The sequence below is a fragment of the Vespula pensylvanica genome, chromosome 5 (assembly GCF_014466175.1).
Source record: "Vespula pensylvanica isolate Volc-1 chromosome 5, ASM1446617v1, whole genome shotgun sequence".
NCBI lineage: Eukaryota > Metazoa > Arthropoda > Insecta > Hymenoptera > Vespidae > Vespula > Vespula pensylvanica.
This window is the reverse complement of record NC_057689.1, coordinates 5,470,939-5,496,145: the sequence shown is the minus strand read 5'-3', so window position 1 is coordinate 5,496,145 and position 25,207 is coordinate 5,470,939. Positions and strand designations below refer to the sequence as shown.

Genomic DNA, 25,207 nt, shown 5'->3' with positions numbered 1-25,207 from the left:
ACTAACTCTTCATTCTGTTTTAATACCAAAAAATTCACGTAAAAAGATAATGTGCCGACATTGACGCACCTATGAATACGAAGTATAACTAAAATTTTTATTTTTTCACAGAAATTTGGCGTCCCTGCTCGGATTGTCGGAAGGTTCTACATTCAACATTATTTACATTGTTTTGAAACGTTTTGCAGAAAACCGTTAATTGTGTTTTTTTTTTCTTTATTAATATACATTTAGCAAATCTGGATGAAAGCAGGGAAAAAATGATTGCCGCCTCAGATCCGGTGGTACGTAATTCCTTTTTAAATTATATAATAAAATTAATGTGATTTATAGATGTATTTTATTAATTCTTAAATAAAACGAAAACAATGAAAGCATTTACTAGATTCTATATTACTATGTTTTGTAATAAATATATCGATATATATATATATATATATATATATATATATATATAGAGAGAGAGAGAGAGAGAGAATATGAAAAGTATATATTTTATTAGTATATACGCCATTTTTAAGGAATATATTCCTGGTGGACGTCAAATTTATTCAAAACATCCTGGGTCAGTAATAAATCAACAGTCATTAAATAATTCGTCTTCACCAGGAGAAAGTATTCTATTGGAAAAACTTAGTCAAGTTAATATATCAGAAAAATCTTTTGTAAGTTGTCATTATTATGTTATTTTGATCAACTTTGAAAAATATGTTAACATGATAAAATATATAGAAAGAATTCTGGTTAATACGTGACAATGATATGTGTGGAGAAGAAGAATTATATTGCTCTGGGAAAGTTGCAATTCATTCAAAAGGTGATCAATCCACTCGTGTACTTCAAACTTCATATACTTGTGAAACCGATATAAAGCATGCATTATGGTGTAATTTTTGTACAAGTATACCAGATCATTTGTCAAGAGGGAAAAATCAAAATAATGAAGAGCAGTTAGGTGAAACAATAGAATGTATTTGTTTGCTAGATTCTTATACTCTTAGAGTTTTTACAGAAAATGGTGAAGACTATGTATCTAGTTTACAATTTCAGGTAAAATTTATTTCTTTAAAATCTTCTTATTTTTAATATTATAGATAATAATTTATAATATCATTAACAATAATTTATATATTTAAACAATATAGGTTTCTGCTGTTTGGCCAACAAAGTATGGTATTTTACTTGAAAAAGCACAAATTCCTAAGCAAAACATTTCTGAAACAAGGTATTTTATCATTTATATAATATTAATGTTTACATAATTCTACAATAGCAGAATTTTTCTTTTTACACTTTTTAGGTATACTTCATCAGAGACATGTAAATATCCATTGCAAATTGATGCCAACTTGCCAATAGCATTTTCACTTATGCACCCTTTAGATGAAATATGTCCATTACTTATTAAGCATGGTAAAATTATCTGTAGTATCATATTTTATAGTGTAAATTTTAACTCATTGGCTTATTATATTTTAATATTTAAATGAAAATTTATGAATTTAAATGTAGATCCAAATGAACAGTTTTTGACAAAATATTTAATAAATGTATATCTAAAATAAGATATAAAGAAATTATTCTGCCAATGGGTTAACAAAGGATATATAAAATAAATAATACTCTGAAACACATTTATTGAAATACTCACAGGAAATATATCATATATGTGTGAATCAAATCAGCAGATTGTCTTTACTAGTTCTGAACCATCATTGGCTGTAATATATGATGAAAAAACTGGATTGCATTCTGTGTATAAAATACGAAAAGCACTAATAGAAGAGTGTCAGATGGTTTGTAGAAACAATGAAACAACACAAAGTTTATTCAATTTTTCAACAAGTGCATCACCATTAAATATTGGTAGCAATATATCAGCTAATAAAAACTATTCTAATAAAAGTCATATAAATATGTTTGGTAAGTTATTTTTAATTTTTAATTAAATCTAATTTTTATATATCTGATAAAAATGCAATACAATTTAATTATTTAGGCATAGTTAATCCACATTTAAATAATGTTGGAGGTGGATATGGCATACCAAATAGTCCTTTTGGATCTCGAGGTACTTCATACACTACAACAGGTTCATGTGGCCAATCTCCTTCACAAGTGCAACAACAACATTCACGTTCTCAAAGTCCAATGGCTACTATTTCACGTTGTCAATCTCCAACACATTCAGGATTCTCTCCCTTACTTGGAATACCTAATACAATTATAAATCATCATTCACGATTACATCAAATGGTTATGGGAACTAATTTAAATCATACACAAAATAGCCCTGCTGGTAATGGCAGTAGCATTCAGCTTCAAGATGCTATTACTCCAAGTAAACCCTTATATCCTGAGATATGTCTTGATCATGTATGGACAGAAAATGTAGGAATTCCAAAGTGAGTAATTATTGTTATGGTTTCCTATTACATGTTCCTCTAGTTTCCATACCCTATTCCAGATTTTCCCTGTGCCTTCAATTTATTTGGGTTTTCTACAGAAAGTGAGTTATATTAAGATGTACAGTAATTAATTACTATAATACTTTAATGCAAAAAATTTTATTTTAAAGGGATATACTACCAGGACGAGCATCTAAAGTTCTTCTAACATCTGATTTCGTTGGTCAAAGTTATTTGGGATATTTAGTACCAAGTAGATCACAATTTTTTTTAGTTCGATTAGAAAAAACTAATAAACAACAACATATTATTTTTGGAATGGTTACAAATATAATAGCAAAAGATGCAGTTAGTTTGCCAGTTAGTTCCTTTGTATATTCTGTAATTATTGTTGTGTAAGTACTATGAAATATGTGATAATATGTTCTAATTTTATTTCAGAATTTACATATGATAGCAATCATTGATTCATCAAATAATATAGTATTGTATTCGGGCACAACATGTGTAGGCAAGCTACATGTATCAAGCATTCTTCCGAATCTTACATGTAAATATTTCGTGTCAAATATTAATCACAAACTCGGTTCTCCATTTCCACGACGAAGTTCTTTAATTTCGCAAAATTGTGGAAATTCTCATGAGATCAGATTTGAAGAAGCTCTACACCTTTTGAGTCCAGTCGGTGGCACCTGTGCACAACCACCAATTTTGTTAGAAAATTCTGTACTAGATCTAAATCTTGTTGGTCTGAAAGATGCAGTGGGTAATAAAATTACGTTAGAATATGGTAACAAAAGTTATTTCCGGATTACGCTACCAACTTGTAGTACATCTCCATTAGGTTAGTAAATTTTTGTTAAATGTTAATAATTAACAAAAAGATAATATATTAAATTTTTTTATAGTTACCAAATGTTTAAAAACATTGCGTAGTGTATTACAAAGAGACCTTGCAATGCAGTTATTAGTAAAGTGGTATGGAGCTCGAAACGCACCAGGTCCACAAGATTTTTCTCCAGTACAAGAATGGTATCTTTTTCTTGTAGTTTTATTTACTTTGTTGGGATATGACGTTGAGAAATTACAATTAATACAAAACAATGAAAAAGATCAATTTACTGAACGAAACAGTCCAATGGTTGTTCCAAAAAAGCAAAAAACCAGTGATAGTGGATCCAATGATGATTGGATGTACGTAATAAATTCTATTAAATCTAAAAATTCTCAAAATTTTATTTCTGATATATTAGGACTGACAAAATTTTCTAATACACATGACACATTATCTTCAAAAAATGCTGAATCAAAGACTACAGGAAGAATAAATTATCAAGCAATTTTATTTTCATATCTTCCTCTTATTCTATTCTCATTGCATTTATTATATGAAGAATTAAAATTAGATTGTGTAATGTCAGAAAGCTTACCATTACTTGCTCAGTTATTATATCAATTAAGCACAGACTTAAAATTTGATACTTATGCTCATCATTACTTTCTTGATTTTCCAATGCTACATTATTTAAAGAAAACAGTATCTCAAATAAATGATACAGATCTACAGAAAATAACTACACCAAATTATATCAGCTTAAAGCCACCGGATATATTCAAAACGTTAAATAATTTACTAATTGGTGCAAATGTAGTACCATTTCCGTATCTGTATCATGTAAATCCTCGAGCAAGAAATATAGTGTATTTAACTACACTAGTAGCAAATGAAAATAAAACTGATAAACTAGAAATGGATAAATTTGTAAAACTGATAATACCAGCTGGAAGTCGTGTAGATTTCCAAGAAAGTAGAAATAAATTTGATAGAGATATGCCAAAACAATTACAACAACCGACCATAGAAAACATTGTGCTATTATATCATGAAATGGGTATGTTACTTACTATCCATACACTTTATTTCTTATTTATTATCTATATTGTTAATGAATAATATATTTAATGAAATCTTATCTTAGGTATGAAAAAAGAAGATTTAGAAACTTTACCACCAGGAGTATCTTTAATATTAAAGGATGTTATGCACAGATGCAGAGAACGTCCGCCATCTAATTGGCCGGCGAATGTATATGAATTAGTAGATCGTCAAGATTTGGCTGCATTAGGTACACATTTAAACTCATTACATATGAACGATCCTAATGATAATGATGGAAAGAATTATCTGACTAAAGATTTGGATCAAGATGATGGAATGGAATTTGATGATAATGTAATAAGTAAATACACACATACATATATATTGTTTATTTTTAATCAAATGTTTAATAAAATTCATATTTATAGATATTAAAACTCAGATTTAATAAGGACCATAGAGTAGCTGAAGTACGACGATTACTTAATTCATCAAAACCCGTAAGAATAGCAATAGTACAACGACCAGATGTGAGTGATCACGAATTTATAGAAGAACAAGAGAGACATTTACATGCTCTATGTACAAGAACAATGGCTCTTCCTGTAGCTAGAGGCATGTTCACACTTAGGACTGCAACTCCTATAATTACAGAGCAATTACCAATTCCTCGACTTTGTTTAACAGGTATAAAATAGAATTATTGTTTGAAGAACATCTTATATTTGCAAATATATATATAATATAAATATATTTTCTTATAAATAGGTAAAGCACCTCCTCGAGGAACTACAGTAGAATTAGCTCACATAGATGTACCACCAAACATGAATTTGTGGCCTCTATTTCATAATGGAGTGGCTGCTGGTCTTCGCATTCATCCAAATGCATCAAACATTGATTCAACTTGGATTGTATATAATAAACAACAACAAGGCGAATTTGGCATTGAACATTCAGGGTTTTTAATGGCACTTGGTTTGAATGGTCATTTAAAGAATCTAGCACCGTTTAGTATGTACGAATACCTCGTTGAATGTCACGAAGCAACTAGTGTTGGTCTTTTGCTTGGCTTATCTGCGACACATCGAGCTACAATGGATGTGTCAATGACAAAATTATTGTCATTACATGTTGAAACCTTACTGCCACCAACAAGCATAGAGTTGAATGTTCCACAAAATGTTCAAGTAGCTGCATTAATGGGAGTTGGTTTGGTATATCAAGGGACTGCACATAGGCATATATCACATGCTTTATTATCAGAAATCGGTAATTATGTAAATGCCTTTAATGAGTAAATCACGTGAATGAAATGCAATGATATTAATCATTTTACTTTAATTAGGAAGACCACCTGGTCCAGAAATGAAGAATTGCGTTGATCGAGAATCGTATTCTTTAACGGCAGGATTGGCATTAGGATTAGTTGTACTTGGATGTGGTGGTGCTACTGATCTTGCCAGTATACCTGATACTTTACATTATTACATGGTTGGTGGGCATGTACGACCTTTTACGGGAGCACAAAAGGATAAATACAAATCTCCAAGGTATAGACAAGTATCAAATTCTTATTGATATGGAATTTTATCATAAGAATTATATTTGATTGTAAATAGAGCTAAATTTTAATCGAAATCTTTAACTGAAAGTAACATTTACGATGTTTGTAGTTATCAAATACGTGAAGGAGATTCTATCAATATTGATGTAACAAGTCCTGGTGCAACATTAGCTTTAGGCCTTATGTACTTCAATACAGGAAATCGAGCTGTAGCTGAATGGATGCAAGCACCAGATACACAGTACTTACTTGATTTTGTGAGGCCAGATTTTCTACTATTAAGAATATTGGCTAAATCATTAATTTTATGGAATGAAATTCAACCAACTAAATCATGGGTTTCTAGTCATGTCCCCAATATCGTTTATAAATATAGATTACAAAAGCCCACACCAGGAATTACCCAAAATGTGGATCTAGAAACTATGAAGTTAGTTATTATTTAAATTACAAAATAAATTAATAATATATATAACTATAATGTATTACTATACGTAAATTTATTTCTAAAAATTTTTTTCAGTCAAGCATACTGTAACATTATAGCAGGAGCTTGTATGGCTTTAGGGCTGAAATATGCAGGAACTGCAAACAAAAATGCATTTAGAACTTTATTTAATTATGCTCAAATGTTTACAGCATTGTCTCATAAAACAATAGCTGAGTTAGCAGGCAAATCTACTATAGAAACATGTTTAAATGTGATTTTACTTTCCACTGCTGTTGTCATGGCAGGAACAGGTGATTTAGAGGTAAATTTAAAGTCTCACATATATCTATAATTTTTTAAATATAATTATAATTTATAAATTATTGCTACATTTTTATGATATTATAGATTATGAGAATATGTAGACATGTAAGAACAAGAGTAGGACCTACTAGTAGTGTTGTTACATATGGTTCTCATCTAGCAACACATATGGCTCTTGGTCTTCTTTTCCTTGGTGGTGGTAGATATACTCTTTCAAATAATCCTAGTTCTATAGCTGCTCTTGTGATTTCTCTTTTCCCAAAATTTCCAACACATAGCAATGATAACAGGTTAATAATATCACTTATTATTACATTAAAATATATATATATATAAAATATATATGTTTTTATCATAGATAAACTTACACATTTCTTTATGGCAGATATCATCTACAAGCTTTGCGACATTTATACGTTCTAGCTGTTGAACCACGTGTAATCTTACCAAGAGATATAGACAGTGGACAATACTGTTATGCTACAGTACAGTTGACATTTATTAATGATAATGAAACTCAAGGACAAGAAATGGTTCTTCAAGCTCCATGTCTGTTGCCACAATTAAGCAGTTTACAAAAAATAGAATTAAAAGACACTCGATACTGGGAAATCGTATTTGAAAAAAATTACAATTGGCAACAACTTGAAGATATGTTAAAGAGAAGCGATTCTTTAAGTGTTAAACAAAGGGCTGGATGTTTATCATATATAGAAGATCCCCATGTAACTATATCTAAAATAAACTAACGTTATTAACTTACTCATACATATTACTTTTATTTTTGATATTTATAAATTACAGGGTTTCAGAAGTTTAATAGCACAAACTTTAACAACAGAGAAAGCTTTTGCGTGGACTATACGCCCAGAATATATAACATCATTTACAAACGATAAAACAGTATTAAATATAGTAAAGTATTTTATGCAAGTATTTAAAAAAGAAAAAAGAAATTATGAAGGAAACATGAAAGTCATTTTACATGGAAATACAAATAAAGCAAAACACGATTATTTTTCTAAAAATTTAAGTAATATAACTTCAACAATAAGCAATAATTGGAATGAACAATCAGAACATTCTCAAGGAATGGAAATCACAGAAATGTCATCTTCATTAAAAGATATCAATTATGTCCCTGAAACAGAAGAAACTTGTTATGGAATAACAGAGTTTGAACAAAATTTTTTACAAACATTTGCAGTAATTGTTTACGAATGTGTTATCAAAGATAAAGTTGGACTTTTACCATCATGGGTAAGCATGGTTAAAAATATGGAAATTTTAGAAAAACAACCGAACAGTTTTTCGATATGGCAAATAAAGCTTTTATCTTCACAAATGTTACACAAGTTGTCTTTGAAAGAATCAAATCCACTTCTTAGTGCAGAGACTATACTTGCAATTAAACAAAAAGTATCACTTACTTTAGATGGATGGGAAAATGGTAATATTTTTAATTTTTATGAATTTATTTTAATTATGATATTTTTTCATAAAACTGTAAATTATTATACTTCGTATATAATTACAGAATTAATACCTGTAATAAAACATTATTTAACAACTGGAATTATTGAATGTGATTTAAAAACATTATCAAAAATGAGTACATATTTCATTTTTTATGATGTACCTTATTATACAGATAATAAAATATTCTGTAAGTACATAATCCTTTGTTTATATATTATACATGCATGTATAAATAATTTATTTCTTATATACCTCTTTATTATATACATATATGTATATATAAATAAAAAATATATATATTAATATGATTGAATTAATTTTTTTCAGTGAGACCATTTCAACAAGAAGAAATGATGTCTACAATATCAAGCGTCACATTGTACAAGTTGTATAAAATCTTTAAAACCAATTAATCTTAGTTATATTAAAAAGATCAGTCAATAATTGTTATAATGTATTACTTGTACCAAAATACAACTAGTATTTTGATATATACCACGCGCGCGCGCGCGCGCGCGTGTGTGTGTGTGTGGTACGTGTGTGTGTGTATGCGTGCGCGCTCGTGTGCTATACATTAAAGTAAAAATAAGAAAGACAAAGTAAATCTGTATTTGTAAAGTTTTATCATTATTATAACAAAAATTTCATTTTGTTTGTTAACTTTGATTTTTTTAGTTTGGATTTTATCATATAGATAAAAACGTATGATACTGTAAGCATTCTCACATACACATTAATTATCGTTATACATATGCATATGTAATGTTTAATTATTAATAACCTTATTTATCACTCAAATAAAAGTATCATACCGATATGTTACTACACTACTTAATTTTATAGATATAAAAGCTTGGTATTCTAATTCCATACCATAATTTTAAAAACAGATATTAGGAAATAAATAAATATTATTTTCTTACATTTTTTGAATTACAAAACAAATAGATTAAAATAATAATTATAAATTTGATAAATACGATACGTTACATGACGTGCTCCATTCATGTCGATAATGTTGTATGCTACAATGTTACCATGGCGAGTTTAATTTTATTTGCTTTGGATGTAGTGTAGGAATGAATTATCTGTAATATTTGAGAAAACTTTGAGAGGTAAAATGAACAGATGCTTTGTTATATTATTTTTTAGCAAATACAAATTTTAGTATTCAATATTTTATGGATATCGCGCCGAACTATAACATCAGACAACTCGCAATCTGATTGGCTATATTGTAACTGTTATGGCCACTGTATAGAAGTCGAATCGAGTAACGCGATTGGTCAAAACCTTACTATTGTAAATGCGGAAAGTATGTGTTAGCCAATCTAATTTCGTTTGCGAATTTTGAAGTCAGAGCGAACGAAACATCTATACTTCGTCGACATTCAAGTACTCCTGAACTTTTCGAGTCATTCGGTTGAAGCTTTAGCAATTAAGGCTGATAATAAATAATCAAGATGGCAGTGAAAGCATTGTAAACGCTAACGTGTGTTCTAAATGTCTTAAAGAAAATTTTATATCCGCAATATTTTACTGATTAAAGTAACACGAATGAATATTAATAATACTTGACTTTTTCTGAATTTGAACAATATAAAAGCACAATGACTGAGGAGACACAGCAACCTGAAACACCCGTGCAAAATGAAGCACAGGCTAGTTCTCCGGATGTTGGTAAACTCAGAGATAACAAGAAAGAGAAATGCCGGCCTATGACTAAGGTATTAATAAAAAAGTGCTATGATCTCTTAATACTTTAAATATTTAAAATTGATGTTGTTATATATATATACATATATATATAATATATATATATATGTACACACGCACGTATACAATGCATATTTGTAATTTTAATAAAATATAATTTTTAATATTATTATTTAAGATATTTATCTCTTAACAAGTTAAATTAAATTTGTCAATTAGGTAGTGATTCGTCGACTTCCACCAACAATGACTCAAGACCAATTCATTGAGCAAATTTCTCCTTTGCCTGAACATGACTATTTGTACTTCGTTAAAGCTGATATGTCACTTGGTCAATTTGCATTTTCCCGTGCTTATATTAACTTTATGGATCAACAAGATATATTTATGTTCAGAGAAAAATTTGATAATTATGTATTTGTTGACTCTAAAGGCACCGAGTATCCAGCTGTAGTAGAATTTGCACCTTTTCAAAGATTACCAAAAAAAAGAATTGGAAAGAAAAAAGATTTAAAATGTGGTACTGTGGAGTCAGATACATATTATATAAGTTTCTTAGAAAGTCTTAAAAATCAAGAAACTGATTCAACTATTGCTCAACCAAAAACAGAATATTCGTATCAGCCAGCAGATAGTAAGTAACTGGTTCAATTATAATCCAATAAAATGAAGATTTTTTAAATACAATCTTCTCTGTAATTTATTTTGTCATTACTTTTTGTAGATACATTAAAAAAAGTTACAACAACACCTCTTTTGGAGTATTTAAAACAACGTAAACAAGAAAAGCAACGTCTCAGAGATGAAAAACGTGAAGAGAGGAGAAGGCGTGACTTGGAAAGACGGAGAACTAAAGAAGATCCAATTATATCTAAGGTGAATATATATTTAATACTATATTTGGATTATTGTTATTTTCTGTGTTATATTTTATTGCCTTTTAAATTAGTAGTTATATACAATACATATTGTTAAATATGTTATAACATGCAGAATTATGTACTTTTGTTGGTTAAGTGAAGACAAATACAGTATAGAATATTATATACTTAATAGTACAATTTTTTAAATAAAAATAATGGAACTATTATATTAAACATAATTTTAGATCATAAAATGTTTATATTTTGTTAAAATGATGTATTAATTCTATGTTCTCTACTGTATTTGCTCATTTAAACCTTCCCCTTCACAGCCTGTGTATAATATTGAAGATGTCTGCTCCAAGCATTGCTTCGTTACAACTTTATCATGTACAAACTTAGAAGCCATTCGTTTTGAAAACCAAATTAAAAATGAAAACAAAGTATTTCTATCTGAAGAAAAAAATAATGATATTATTTTAAATGGTACATTAAAAATCGAAAGTAAATTACATGCTTACAAAGAATTGAATAGCTGCAATAAATCTGCAAATTCATATATAAAACCTAATAAAAGTGTATCACTTATTAAGAAATATATCAGAAATAATGATAAACAGTACAAATTTAATAATGCTTGTGATTTACATAAAGAAAGTTATATGCACAATAATCCTGAATGGGACAGAGAGAGATGTATTTATTATTGGCATAATACTAAAAATAATTACGTAGATAACAAGCATAAATTTAAATCTGGTCAATATATTGGAAAAAATGAGTATTTCTCTATGTTTTCTGAAACACAATTTACAAACATACATAATATGTGGAAATTGCATATGACAAATGATACACTCAACTCGAGGAACCATAATGCAGTGCATAATTGTGATAAATCATATAATCATAGAACTTGTAGAATAAGCTTACCTGGATTACGAAAAAATTCATGAATTTATAAACTACAAATGAATGGTCAAGAAGAATATACCATGTAATTGTACCTTGCATAAAGTGTCTATTTATGGGGAGCAAATTTCTTCCTTGAAAACTATTTTACTTTATGGTCTTTTTGTAAGCTTATAGATTGTCTTTTAATATGTGATAAATTTATATACTCTTGTTAAAATATAAAAGATTTATTGTTATATAATTTTTATACAATAAATTTTTCTAACTAAGTTATTTTAAAGAATGGTGATTGTGTTATTTTATTCTTATACTAATTATGATTTATAATTATACTACTAATTTATAATGTAATTACATTTAAAATTAGTACAATGTAAATTAATCTTACATTATTTAAATTCAAGATAATTTTGTACATATAAGTAAAATTTATTGTAGGTGCTTAAGAATCCTGACTTGGATAAAGAAACAAACAAGGACAATAAAGAAAATAAAGATGAAAGAGATAAAGCATCACCGAAGGATTTAAAAAATCGCAACAAAAGGGACGAAAAATTGCGTGAAAAAGTACCACGAGATAGAGATTTGAAACCTTTAACAAAAGGATATAGAGAAAGAATGGATGATAGAAATAAGGACAGAGATATAAAGCATCAAAGAAGACATGAAGATAAAAAACTTTATGGAAGACGAGATGATAGAGACTTCCTTAAAGAAGACAGAAAAAATGATGTCAGAGATGATAGAAAATACGATATTAAAGAAGATCTCAAAGAATGTAAAGAACGAAGGATTGAAGAAAAAAGAGGTAAAAGCTATGAAAAAATGAGGCTTGAAAAAAAAAGATTAGCAGAAACTAAAAGACATAATGTGGAGCTCAATATTGATAATATCAATGTTACATGCATAATGAAAGAAAACCAAGATGCTTCTCCAGAATTTACAGAAGAAGGATTAATTTCTTCTATCTCTAAAGGAATAATGGAATCTGTAAATGAAAAAAATAATGGAAAGAACAGTGGAAACGTTAAATTAAATGAAAATGAACAAGATATTGAATCTGTATTAGATCAAAATAAGGATACAGGTATTTTATAATTTTCTTAACTATTATTACATTATTATTACATTTATTCAACATCAAATATTAATGATATTATAATATTTACACATATACATTATTTATAGAAACTAGTATTCGAAATGAAAAGGATGCAACTGAAAAATCAAGATCTAATGAACATATTAATAGAGAAACTGGTATTGAAACTGAGTCTGATGAAAAAAAAGAATCAAAAGTTGTAAAAAGACGTAGTTCTCTAGAAAGTGGTGGTGAAGGAGGTACAGGGGACAATAATTGCTTGAGACGTCATAAGTCTTTAGATGGTGATGGACAAAGTAATTTACAAAAATCTGAAAATGAAGATAAGGAAAAAGATAAAAAAGATCCACGATTAGAACGTAGAATTCGAAACAAGGTATTTTTTGCACGTTGTAACTAAATAATTTTATGGAAGGATACTTTATATTTAAAAACAAAACAAGAAACTTATTTAATTATATTTATTATATATTTGATATTATAAAATATAAAGTATATTTTATTATTGTAGGATCGACCTGCCATGGAAATTTATAGACCAGGCATGGGAAAATTTAGTAAGCAGCGATTAGAACGGGAAAAATCAACTAACGATGATCGAGCTTCCCTTTCACAGAGTCCAACTCCAAATACTACAACTTCTGCTGTTTCTAAATCTGCTAAATCTGGAGCAGAAGTTCGTTCTATGACATTTAAACGTAGTGTTAGCCGTGATATTTCATAACATGTACTGAGCTACATTTATTAATATGTACGATCTATATTGTAAACAAATAGCATATATTTTACAAATAGCCAGATCAGGATAATATCATGTTTCAATTCCATGTTCCTTCACATTTCATACTTGTATATTCAATCCCATGATATCAAATGCATAAATAATTTATTTCTTACATCACTTAATATAATTTCTCAGGAATTTTAAGTCATTTAATAATATGGATTTAATATAAGTCATGATAATAGAGGGTTAATTCGTCTCATATGCAAATGTAATTTCGTTTCATTGATAAGTTATATTGTTTACTTCTTCATTTTTTTTACGAATATTATAAAAAGGTACTTGGCATATGCTATATTTACCTTTACATAAATAAATGTTCAATAAAAAAAGAATAAGCTAAAGTTATATCATGTAAAAAAAAAATTTTTACACTAGTTTTTTTCAAGAAATTGAACAAAATGCATATATTGTATGCAAATATATAATAAAATATATCTTTTTTAAATTTCTTACCATCTTTACACTTATTATAAAAACTGAATTTTGCACATTAAACATAAAGCAGAATTAAGAATTAAATTATTTTCCAAAAAATAAAATGAATCTCAATAATTAATAATTATTGATATCTTAATTTAAATATTATTTCATTATACTTATATCTGTGCACGTATAAAAAATTAATGATATAATATCTTTTATCTTTATGATATTTATTAATTTTTTATGTATTATTATTTTTATAAATGTGACAATCGGGTTGAAGCTCGTATTGTCATTTGTCTAGGTGTCCTTACTAATGTTTTGGCTGAATGTTCTACTGTTTTACTGGGTTTATTCCTCTTCGGTAATGGAGACTGTGTAATTGGAGTTGAATTCATAACTTTTCGATTACTTTTTAATCTCGTACTACCTTATAATGGAAATATTAAGAATTAATAGTATTTGATATTATAGTTATATTATTTAAAGCATTCTATTTATTAGAAAACACTTACTTTTACTCGGCGTAACTTTTTGTTCGCGATCTTCATTATCTGATTCCGAACTGGAATCGGAATTACCTTTGTAAATACAAATTTTCTTCCTAGTTTTTCTTGCTGCAATATACATAATATATTTGAATATATTATATAGAATCTTTTAATATAAATATAGTTAAAATATAATTCCTACAAGTGAGAATTCTTTTTGTTACAGGTTGTGGATCTAAATCAGTATCAGAATGATTTTCATCTTCGTCACTATCCTTCTGTGTTCCTGTACGTGATTTTTGTTGTAATAACGTTGTCGGTGGTGGCATTAAAATATTATCATTTGTTTCAATGTTCTCAGACCCCTCTAATAACTCTTTTATTTTTTCCTCTAATTCTAAACATACAGATTTAGTATCAGATTTCTTTTTCGTTTGTTCTATTATACCTTGAAGTGTTTTTAATACTTGTTTATGATGAATTTTCTCTTTTAAAAGAGGTAAACTTTCAATCAAACGTCGTACACCTAAAGTGTAGAAATATATTATACATATAACATTAATTTTTTTAAACTATATTATATCATACTTACTTTTTACACTAAATTGTAAAATTGAAAGGCAATAAGAAAGATCACACCATTGTCTTTCAGTAGTAGCAAGTTTGAATCTCGCACAAATTTTTTCGATTATTGTATCAGTTTGTTTTTTATGTTGTACCAAACTCAAAATATAACTGTAAAATAAAACGAAACAAAAGATAGAGTTAAATTTTCCAGAATATTCACATGTACGTACAGATCATAATACTTACCCAAGAATTTGTTGAAAATGACTTTCACTAAGATTTACTTGTGGATCAGATAATCGTGATAATATGTCAGGAATCACATTATAAAGAGCATAACCCCTTTGTGAAAGTTCTTTGAAAAAATATTTAGTATCTTGTTGAATCTGAATATCTTCATCTATGATACAAAGAGCTAATTCCGACACTTGACCTTTAACGCGCACCATCTCTCTCATTATGAGATTAGATAGTACCCGAACACAAGTACTACGTACGTGTTTATCTTCATCTCGAAGTCTATAAACAAAACGTTATTTATATCTTAACTAACGAGTAGAACAATTTGAAAAATAAATTAATTACAATAAACTTATCATTATAGAATTACCTGCCATATATATGTTTTGTCCATGGTTCTACTTGATTGGGAAATCTAGTTGTAAGATCACTTAGGCCAATAAGAACATTAGCTCTGATTCCTGGATAAGGTGAACGTTCCAATATCGTAACCAATAATTGAAGATATGTTTCACAAAATACAGAACTTACTGTCATCATTTTACACAAAGCTAGTGTAGCTGCAGCTTGTAAATTTTCATTACCATATTTTTCAGGATGTTGACATACATGTGATATAATGGGCCTATAAACAAATAATAATTATATTATTTAGTATTCGTGTTATTATTATAAAACATTGATAGTGGGCATACATACATAAATTTGGTAAGTAATCCATCACCAGTTACTATTTCAGATTCCAATGCAGTATTTATAAATTCAGCATCAGTATCATCTGCTGCACCCTCTAAAGCATCTTCTCCATTATCCTCTTGTAAAGCCTATAAAACATTTGTTGTTATTAAATGAAAAAATCGAAAAAGAATATAAATATCTATAGAAAATAGATATATCAAACCTCTTTAGCACGCACACTTCTATTACAACTACTAATAGATGCTATAGATACATTGCGTTTTGTATTGTCTTTATTTAAATCCTTATTTTTCTTTAGGTCTCGTATATTATTTCTTCGTTTTAATTCCCTGTATATTTCTATATCCAAGAGCACCATTTCTCTTATAGCAATATGTCCAACTATGTGTAATAATTTTGATAATACAATGGAAGATATAACTATTGATTTATCATTTTCAACAGTAAATTGCTCAGTTTTGTAAATATCCAATAAAAAATTCTTTATTAAATGATGAGGTTGGTTAGCTAACTTAAATTATAAAATATATTTGAAAATTAAATATAAATAAAAGAAAAAAAAACGAGAGGATGATTGTGCCAATATTAAAAAAAAAAAAAAACTCACCTTATATACCACATTAATTGCATCAGTAGCAAATGAAATATAGCCATTTTCTTTTAGATTATAAAAATTATCTTTTAAAAGTGTAATAATTTCTTGGAACATGCTGTGATTATTTGGATACCTATATAAAATGAATTTTTATTATAAAAACTTCTATTTTAAATACTATATTTATCAATTAAATACTTTATTTTTTACCTAATAGGGGCAACTTCAATATTTTGATTCTCTTGCTTGATTTTCTGTAAAGTCCTACAGGTATCTCGAGCTAAAAGAAGATCATTTTTTGCTCGTGGTCCTAGTCCAATTTTTACTAATACATCTAAATTTTCAACTATTATTCCACTCTCAGTCTGACCTATCATCATTATTAATATTAAAGCAGCTCTACTCTCTATTGGTGTTGTATCAGGTAATTTCATTGAAAATATTTCCCATAATACCTGTTTATAAACGCCGTAAATAAGCACAAAAAAATTTTTTTTAACAATTTTCTTTCATATGACATACCTGTAATGTTTCTTCACTTATTTCTTTATCATTATACCATAATTTAATTAATTCTTCTAATGATGAACTTTGCCCAGGTTGAAGTTTTTTCACCAAATTAATTAAAGACTTTACACAAATAATAGCTCTTTGTCTAGTTGATTTTTGGGACTCATTGCTATTAAGATATATTTGCTTATATACTGTAGCTATATTTCGGCGTACTGATTGATCATTATGTAGTACTTGAAACAATGCTTTATTCACTGAAGCTGTTGCTCCTGTTACACCAAATTGACTTGCTATGCCAAGTAAAGAACATGCTTCAATAGCATCACTAGATGTTGTAGAAAAAAGTAATGCTTCTACTAGAGGTATAGCATTTTTTAATTTTGTTGCAAATTCTAAAGAATTCTTTAACAGACAATTGTATTAATAAATCTCTCTAATCATTATGTATGCATTAATTATGCAAAAAGTATAATTTTTTACCTCTAAATAATTTATAAGTCGCTTTTGTGCTGTAATTTCTTCTTTTTGCTTTTTTTTCTTTGGTGATATGTTTTCTTTAGTTATTCTATCTTCTGATTCCATAAAAATTTTTAATAGAAAAGTAAATAGACATTCCCTTTTTGCCTCAGAAGAAAGATTTTCTATTTTAGGAGTCTCTTGCAATTTTGTACAAATTATCCATAAATATGATACAGCATCAAAAACTTCTCCATTTAACATTAACTGTCTTATTTTTTCAAATGCAGAGTTTGGATCAATATCATCATTTGTTGTTTCTTTGCCATCTGCAAGATAATATATACAATTCTTAAATTCTGTAACATATAAATAAGAACAATATTTTTCTAATAAGGTATATAGAAATATTTACCCTCCCTGTTTTCATTGTGGCTTTCTATAATTTTCTTGATAGCTTTATTTATATCTGGAAGTAAAGTATTCCAGAGTTCTAATCTTTCACTATCTCCACGTGCACTATTACTGGCAAATAGTGTCTGTAATTCTTTTAATTTTATTTTTTCTCTCTCCACTGATTTAGAAAATTCTATCTCTTCTAACTATAACATAAGAATTAAAAATAAATTTATTCCGTTTTACATATACTATCATCTTATGATCATTTCATTGGCTAATGAAATAACTTATACTATATATCTATATATTACTGACCTTAGCAGCAAAGGGATTACTTTGAAGTAATGTTCTTAGTAATTGTAATGCCTGTTTACGAACATTTGCACTTTTATCTTGCAATCGTGATATACAAGCACTCAATAGTTTCCCTTGTATCGCTAAAGGTATAGCCCCTTCATGACTTAAATTTTGCCAAACATGCAGTACTTTAGATCTTACATATGAATTGCAATCCATTATATGGTCAAATAAGCTATTAAGATATTCGTCTCGTTGTTCTTTTTGTTCTGGAGTAAGATCTTCATTTGTCAATACTGTTGGGACTACTGTGCCTATGATTCCAATGGCACAATTTCTCGTAACGTAATACTATAAATTTTAATTTCAATATTAAATTTTAATTGAATTATTAATAAAACTATAAATTTAATATATTAAAATTTTAAAAATGATATATTAAAAATCGTACTTCATTTTCAAGATATTCCAATATATCACCCATGACTGGTAACATAATATCAGGTTTCAAAGTAGCTATATTTTCCAAGAAAGTAGATATATTGCGACTTTCTGCTTCTGTTGGTTCAGTTTGATCAATTTCTTTTATTACTTGTTTTAAAAGACCATTACATCCACATTCACCAGCCATATGGACAACACCAGTGGCAATATAAGCCGGCAATGTGTCACACAATTTAACTAGCTATCATATTTTTTTATTATTTAAATATCTTATAAATTTTGAAATTAATAAACAAAATTTACATACCTGAACAATTCTTACAACACAAATTATAGCATGATTGTATTTTTTAATAAGAATTCCCAAAATCTACCAAAAAATAAGAATTTTTATAATCACATTTATGTATGTAATAGCATAAAATATGAAAATCGTACCTCAAAAATTGTTTGTCTAGTATGTTTTTGTTTGATATCCTTGCAATGTTCTATTACATTATAACATATTTGTGATAATACTCTGAAAGAATAGAAGTGTTATTAATAACATTTATATGGACATACTATTTTGCAATAATATGTTATCTATTCTGATAGTTTTTCTTAAACTTACGTTACAAATGAATCTTCAACAATTGAAGGTTTCCAAATTTTTTGTAATGGCAATTGAAGCCACCGATATATAAGCTCTAATACTTTCTGTCGTTCATCATTCCATTTATCTTCTTCATCAGATTTTGCATTCTTTTTACGCTAAAAAAAAAGAAGTGACATCAGCATATTACTTATATCATGTATTAACAAATGTATAAATAAATAAAATTTTTACAGGATTTTGTATGTTACTTGAATTTTTACTTATTTGATCATTTATATGACAAATGAATTGCGAAAGTAAATAAGCCAACATTTTATTGATACATAAGAACTTCGGTCTTTCTTTTTCTTCTATTTCTTTCCCTTGATCAAAAATCTTTTCCATATCTGTTACCAATATTTGTATCCCTATGTTAAGAAAATTTATTTAGTATATATTGATATTAATCTTGATTTAAATACAGACCTTTAAAAATTCTTCTAAAAGAAATTAAAGCAACTTGTAATTCTATTTTATTGCCATGGACCAAAACAGCAAAAAATGTATCAAAACAAGTTAAAATAAAACTTGCTCCATCAGTTTGCAAAGTATTTCTAGAAGCTAAAACAATATTTATAACATTCATTAAATTTATCTAAAAACTTGAATAGTTTTTATAAACAATTTATTATAAACAATTACTTACCTTCTAAAGCTTTTGGTATCATACCCAATGAAATAATTTTTTCTACAGAATACTCTCCAGCATGTGATGTTAAAAGTTCATCCTTGTTTAGAGGAATTATGAAATCTTTCATCATTTTTATATTTATTTTATATATTCGTTTGATTATCACAATTATAGAAATAGTTTATAATAAACAGTGAATTGTGTAGATAAAAACTACTAACGACACAAGTTTACCACAGATTGAATTGTAAAGTTCGCTGTTTTTAACTGTCACTTTTCAATTTCACTGCTGACAATACATAAAAAAAAAACATTATTTCACATAATATAAATATATACACGTTTCTATATTTAAATACATTCTATTTATGAAAAGAAATTATTTATATTTAATTATTTAGTATAAAAAATATCGAATTTTTACTATAATTAACTAACTTCCAAAAAATATATTTTTACTAAAATGATGGTCAAACTGAATCACCATTGATTGTATAAAAGAAAACGGCGCGATGTCATTGAAAATAGAAGAAAAGATATTACGTGTAAATAATCAATTATGTTATTTTTCAACAAATGGTAAATATTTAGCAATTGCATTTCAAGCAAATTTAATTGTAAAGAATGTAAAAACATGGAATACTGTTCAATCATTCATTTTCTCAGACATAATCGAGGTTAGTTCCTATATATAAATCGTTAATAATTAGCCTTTTTTTCTTATTTTAAATATATATTTATTTTAGTATATAGAATGGGCTCCGAATAACGAGTATATTTTATGTGCTAATATAAAAAAAGCTCTTGTGCAAGTATATTCGTTAAATTATCCGCAATGGAAATATAAATTGATAGAAGGCAGTGCTGGTTTAGCGAGTATTACTTGGTCATCAAATAATAAGCATCTTCTCACATTATCAGAACTCAATGTATGTCTAATACTTTTTTTAGTTTTTACCTTTTTTGCATTACAACTAATGATCAAGCTTAAAATTGAATATTTAAATGATTATAAATTATTCATATTTTATTATATCTATTTTATATTGTCATGTCTTCTTTGGTTATTTAGATTCAGGTATCTATATGGTCACTAGAAGATAATAGTGTATTACATATTCCAAATTTGAAATCATCAGTATTTAATAAATTAATGTTTAGCCCAAATGGTGATCGATTAGCTGTGATAATAACGGATAATGGGCATGAAACAGTAGACATTTATAAAACCTTTAATTGGAAAATAAGCAGGGTAAGTAAAAAATTATATTTTGAATAAAATTATAAATCTTTATTTTTAAAAGTGTCAATATTATAAATCCTAACAGTATGGTCAGATCCACAGCTTGCCAATTGTAATTCATTATACTGATTATTATCTTGAGGTCTAAAGGCAAGTTTCTTCACAGTTAAGTGATGAGCTTGTGCAGTATTATATATTATATATTTCTTCCACAGACAATCTTCTGTTTTTAATATAAGTTTATAAACTTCAATGTGACCTGCTTCATAGCCTACAGCTAAGATATAATATTCCTCTATTTTTAATGGGGCAAAAGAAAGTGCTGTAACTGATTGATTTTGTACATCTAAACTTGTTAATGGTACAATAGTTTTAACTTCCTTTACAGTTTCATCCCATATACCAATTTTACCATCTCTAGATCCAGTTGCAAAATATAGAGAATCATGTGACCATGCACAACACCAAATTATACGAGAATGAAGATTATCTCGTTTTGAGCTACATGCAACTAGATTGTAAAAATTTTCATTGCATTCGTATAATGACCATCTTCTATCTCTAGACACAGACAACAAATATTTACCATTAGGTGAAAATGAAAGCTGTGTAACAGTCAGCTGATGAAATGATAGTTTTTGAATTTGTGACCATATTTTTGTATCCCATAATATTATAGTAGAATATTCTGGTGAAGTTGATCTACATGCTGTAGCTAACAATACTCCATCATATCTAGCAGCCATAGAAAATATTTCATATCCATGTCCATATAATTTTTGTAATTCTGGCCAAAGTGTATCTTGCATTAACTCTTCCTCTGTTAATGGATTGTAATCTTCATTCTTTAAACAGTTTTCATTTTTTTTAACTTCTGTATCAAATATTGCTTTATTTGTTAATCCAAGTGCTGGTACATTAGCACCTTCAGCTACCATATTTTCGAAGTCATCTGTATTTGCAATCTGTGTCAAATATTTTTTGAAGTTTGATGGTGCAGTAAAAATACGTACTACTTTTTCTTCTGCACCTGAAGCAAACATATAAGGTTTCAATATTGCTAAACATGCCATATTATATCCATGCACTTGTGGGCGACCAATCTCATGCCATAGTTCTGTTAAACCATCTTTATATGGTGCATGAATTCGTGTTGTTTGATCCGTACTGGTAGTGATGAGAAATCTATTACATTAATAAGGATATTTCTGTAATTCATATTATAAAAACTATTAAGATACATTATCTATGATACAAACCTCCCTTTGGGATCCCAACAAAGGTCTACTACTTCTCCAAAATGTCCATTAGGTGCAAATCTTGGAATCCAATCTTCTGCTGAGCTAGAATATTGCCATATATGAAAGGATCCATGATAACTATGTGCCAATATATTTAATCCATCTGGACTAAACTTGCATGTATAAAAGCCCAAAGAATTTCCACCAACTTCACCAACTCTTACAGTTTCATACCATATTCCAGTAGTAGGATCTGGTTCCCATATAATCATTGATTTATCTAAAGAACATGATAATAATTTTATTGAGTTATGATTGATGCCATCTTTTTTTTTCACTGGATACCAATGTACACCATATATCCAGCCTTCATGACCACTAAGAACAGATTCCAAAGTAGTGTTATATTTTATTTCATCAACTTCAAATAAGTGTTTCTTTTGCTCAAGTATTTCCTCACTTGATTTTTCTTCTTTGTATATAGAAATTTTCCATAAACGTATTGTGGCATCTTGCGAGCCAGTTGCTATTAAAATATTTCCTTCTATGTCATTTGTAATATCTATACATCTAATCCAATCTTCATGTCCAAGTAAAATTTGAGCCTTTTCAAAATTTAAATCTGTAGTTTTTGAATTTTGAATATATAATTGAATTGAAGAATCTTCTAAAGCTATCACTAGTAAAGAATAATTACTATATGGTAAATATGATATAAAAGCTTCTATAGGTAATTTTCTTCCAAATGTTAATGTTTGAAAACATATAGCATTATTATGATCATTTCGTAGCCATAATTTTAATTCTCCTGTACTTGAACCAGTACAAATCAATAATTTGTTGAAAGATATATCATTGAATGTATTATCAAGGTATAAATAATTACTGAAAGTAACAATTTCACCCACATTCAGAATAGAAGTACATTTGAAAGAACCATGTATATTACTCCAAATAATTGCAGTACCATCTGATGAACATGATAATATTTCTGTTTCTGGATCTCCATTTCCAAATTTAATCCATTGCACTGTATTAACCCGATTTTTGTGACCATGAAGTGTTTGTAAAACTTTACCAATTTTTGAAAAATCTGGATTATATATTGCCACTGCATTACATGCTGCATAACAAATTAATTTGTTTCTTCCCCAATCAATTGAATGTGGAACACGATTGCAAGCACAAGATATATAGCAAGTTGTCATTTTCTACAATTATTTGAGAAGGAAGGCTAAATATAAAAATAATTTATTAATATTAGTAAATAAAGTGTGAATAAATTTTAATAGAAATAATCGGAGGTTATAGTAGCAATTTAAAAGTCGATAATAGCAATATTATAAATGAATTATTCCCTAGGAATATATGCTAGAGACTTATGAAATTGGTAAGTTTGTTGAAACTACAATGGTTGATTTTTACTTGCGTTCAAATTCAAATGCGTAATAGATTTCCATCTACTTTTTATTATTGTTCTTGTTGTTTTTGTTATAATTGTTTTATTATTATTATTATTATTATTATTATTATTATTATTATCATTATTATTATTATTATTATCATTACATAATTGTATAAATTAGCATTTATTTAATTGATTAAGAGTAAGAATATTAATAAAAAGAAAAAATATTTTTTAGAAACTTATATGTGAACGTTTGAATAGTATCAGTGGCATATCTTGGTCTCCAGACAATGATTTATTGTGTATTTGGTGTTCATTAAGCAATGAATCAAAGTTAATTATATATTCTACTCTTAAGGAAAAAAATATTGGTGTGTTTTCTCCATTAAAAAACAAAAATATTTCTGATGTAGAACATGACAAAGTAAGAGAATTGAAAGGAATTGAGAATGTAAAATGGAGTGCCAGTGGTCAATTACTAGCAGTTATTGGATTTAATGAAGTGGTATATACATATACATATATATATACATACATACATACATACATACAAATAAATTTTATACTGTACTTGATTAAATCCTTGTTAAAAAAATTTTATTCAAAATAAATTTTTGATTTATATAGATAGTAGTTCTTAATCATGTAACATGGGATCCAATTTTACAATTATATTTGGAACCTGTTATTTCTGAAAATAACTACTTAAATAAGGTTTATAAAGAATGTGTCATTCATTCTAAAAATTCTGTTAAACCTTCTATCTTAAATAGCAAACATACATGTAAGTGATTTATATGAAGTATATTATTTTCTTCGAAAAATTTTGAAATTAATAAACATTCTTTTAGTGGAAGAAGAAAGTGGCCGACCATTAAATATCAAAATTGGTAGAATTGATAATAATAATAAATTTTCAATTGCCAAAATTGATATTTTAGAATATAGTTCATGTGGTAGATATTTAGCTATAAAACATCAACTATATCCCAGTACGTTATGGATATGGGATTTAGTTGCTGATTATATTGATTATTTATTACTTCAAAACACTATTACAGGTATAAAGTTCTTGAAACTAATTTACTCAGTGATTAAAATGTTAAATGATTAGTGATATTTTTTATTACATTTATAGCCATAAAATGGAATCCAATACATATTCATTTATTAGTTTTTTGTGAATGTGCATACATATTTGAATGGACACCAGATAAAGCATTATGTATACCTACACCAAACAATATAACAGCTTTAAATGCTCATTGGCATCCTAATGGAAAAACGTTTATACTTTATGGCTATAATAAAGTTGCTGTTTGTCAGATGGAGAATAAATTTTAATAATATACATGTGTGTATCAATAATTCTTTTTGTTATATAATAAACTTTTATAAGATTTGTTAAAGCGTTTATTTTATATAACAGAACACACAATATTACTTATATTAA

At 27.5% G+C, this 25,207-nt stretch overlaps 5 protein-coding genes across 9 annotated transcripts; 3 read left to right on the top strand and 2 right to left on the bottom strand.

Annotated features, from left to right (window-relative positions):
• The first annotated feature begins 95 nt into the window (after nt 1-95).
• Nucleotides 96-8,902, top strand: LOC122629321 (anaphase-promoting complex subunit 1). 4 transcript variants are annotated; one of them, XM_043812648.1, is made up of 23 exons: nt 96-143; nt 235-284; nt 522-665; nt 733-1,050; nt 1,146-1,225; nt 1,301-1,413; nt 1,654-1,923; nt 2,000-2,405; nt 2,507-2,509; nt 2,579-2,768; nt 2,850-3,252; nt 3,317-4,300; nt 4,388-4,641; nt 4,716-4,974; nt 5,056-5,559; nt 5,636-5,840; nt 5,964-6,284; nt 6,378-6,606; nt 6,693-6,898; nt 6,994-7,333; nt 7,413-8,058; nt 8,146-8,274; nt 8,415-8,902. In XM_043812648.1, exons 2-23 carry the CDS (start codon nt 261-263, stop codon nt 8,498-8,500), a joined length of 6,114 nt encoding a protein of 2,037 aa, XP_043668583.1. In that variant the 5' UTR covers nt 96-143; nt 235-260; the 3' UTR covers nt 8,501-8,902. The 4 variants fall into 4 exon arrangements, with proteins under 4 accessions (XP_043668583.1, XP_043668586.1, XP_043668584.1 ...); XM_043812649.1 differs by lacking the exon at nt 2,507-2,509 and having other exon boundaries at nt 113-284; XM_043812650.1 differs by lacking the exons at nt 96-143; nt 235-284; nt 522-665 and having other exon boundaries at nt 873-1,050; nt 1,315-1,413.
• A 575-nt stretch (nt 8,903-9,477) lies between these two features.
• Nucleotides 9,478-13,750, top strand: LOC122629120 (regulator of nonsense transcripts 3A-like). The gene is made up of 6 exons (XM_043812179.1): nt 9,478-9,814; nt 10,023-10,437; nt 10,528-10,679; nt 12,020-12,668; nt 12,770-13,059; nt 13,195-13,750. Exons 1-6 carry the CDS (start codon nt 9,698-9,700, stop codon nt 13,405-13,407), a joined length of 1,836 nt encoding a protein of 611 aa, XP_043668114.1. The 5' UTR covers nt 9,478-9,697; the 3' UTR covers nt 13,408-13,750.
• A 352-nt stretch (nt 13,751-14,102) lies between these two features.
• Nucleotides 14,103-20,123, bottom strand: LOC122629118 (condensin complex subunit 1). 2 transcript variants are annotated; one of them, XM_043812176.1, is made up of 21 exons: nt 19,878-20,123; nt 19,658-19,792; nt 19,424-19,599; nt 19,208-19,347; nt 19,033-19,114; nt 18,902-18,964; nt 18,602-18,835; nt 18,169-18,501; nt 17,870-18,056; nt 17,479-17,783; nt 17,008-17,400; nt 16,696-16,940; nt 16,498-16,618; nt 16,093-16,401; nt 15,891-16,015; nt 15,562-15,816; nt 15,198-15,470; nt 14,977-15,119; nt 14,587-14,910; nt 14,405-14,510; nt 14,103-14,319 (listed from the first exon to the last, which is right to left on the bottom strand). In XM_043812176.1, exons 1-21 carry the CDS (start codon nt 19,990-19,992, stop codon nt 14,151-14,153), a joined length of 4,233 nt encoding a protein of 1,410 aa, XP_043668111.1. In that variant the 5' UTR covers nt 19,993-20,123; the 3' UTR covers nt 14,103-14,150. The 2 variants fall into 2 exon arrangements, with proteins under 2 accessions (XP_043668111.1, XP_043668112.1); XM_043812177.1 differs by having other exon boundaries at nt 14,103-14,323; nt 14,409-14,510.
• A 117-nt stretch (nt 20,124-20,240) lies between these two features.
• Nucleotides 20,241-25,163, top strand: LOC122629121 (WD repeat-containing protein WRAP73-like). Its single transcript, XM_043812182.1, has 7 exons — nt 20,241-20,539; nt 20,609-20,791; nt 20,935-21,114; nt 23,990-24,259; nt 24,382-24,538; nt 24,606-24,815; nt 24,893-25,163. The coding sequence occupies exons 1-7, from the start codon at nt 20,375-20,377 to the stop codon at nt 25,096-25,098; spliced, it is 1,371 nt and encodes a 456-aa protein (XP_043668117.1). The 5' UTR covers nt 20,241-20,374; the 3' UTR covers nt 25,099-25,163.
• Nucleotides 21,132-23,669, bottom strand: LOC122629119 (probable elongator complex protein 2). Its single transcript, XM_043812178.1, has 2 exons — nt 22,365-23,669; nt 21,132-22,290 (listed from the first exon to the last, which is right to left on the bottom strand). Exons 1-2 carry the CDS (start codon nt 23,552-23,554, stop codon nt 21,144-21,146), a joined length of 2,337 nt encoding a protein of 778 aa, XP_043668113.1. The 5' UTR covers nt 23,555-23,669; the 3' UTR covers nt 21,132-21,143.
• Nucleotides 25,164-25,207: the final 44 nt, after the last annotated feature.

Coding starts and splice junctions, on each gene's coding strand:
- LOC122629120 (XM_043812179.1), top strand. CDS start 9,698: ATGACTGAGGAGACACAGCAACCTGAAACACCCGTGCAAAATGAAGCA. Junction 10,438..10,527: donor TTCGTATCAGCCAGCAGATA/GTAAGTAACTGG, acceptor TACTTTTTGTAG/ATACATTAAAAAAAGTTACA. Junction 13,060..13,194: donor AACGTAGAATTCGAAACAAG/GTATTTTTTGCA, acceptor TTATTATTGTAG/GATCGACCTGCCATGGAAAT.
- LOC122629321 (XM_043812648.1), top strand. CDS start 261: ATGATTGCCGCCTCAGATCCGGTG. Junction 1,051..1,145: donor TATCTAGTTTACAATTTCAG/GTAAAATTTATT, acceptor TAAACAATATAG/GTTTCTGCTGTTTGGCCAAC. Junction 7,334..7,412: donor CATATATAGAAGATCCCCAT/GTAACTATATCT, acceptor TATAAATTACAG/GGTTTCAGAAGTTTAATAGC.
- LOC122629118 (XM_043812176.1), bottom strand. CDS start 19,992: ATGATGAAAGATTTCATAATTCCTCTAAACAAGGATGAACTTTTAACA. Junction 18,965..19,032: donor CTAGACAAACAATTTTTGAG/GTACGATTTTCA, acceptor ATTTTTTGGTAG/ATTTTGGGAATTCTTATTAA. Junction 16,941..17,007: donor TAAGTGAAGAAACATTACAG/GTATGTCATATG, acceptor GTTTATAAACAG/GTATTATGGGAAATATTTTC.
- LOC122629121 (XM_043812182.1), top strand. CDS start 20,375: ATGTCATTGAAAATAGAAGAAAAGATATTACGTGTAAATAATCAATTA. Junction 20,792..20,934: donor TCACATTATCAGAACTCAAT/GTATGTCTAATA, acceptor TTGGTTATTTAG/ATTCAGGTATCTATATGGTC. Junction 24,539..24,605: donor CTTAAATAGCAAACATACAT/GTAAGTGATTTA, acceptor ACATTCTTTTAG/TGGAAGAAGAAAGTGGCCGA.
- LOC122629119 (XM_043812178.1), bottom strand. CDS start 23,554: ATGACAACTTGCTATATATCTTGTGCTTGCAATCGTGTTCCACATTCA. Junction 22,291..22,364: donor TGTTGGGATCCCAAAGGGAG/GTTTGTATCATA, acceptor TTAATGTAATAG/ATTTCTCATCACTACCAGTA.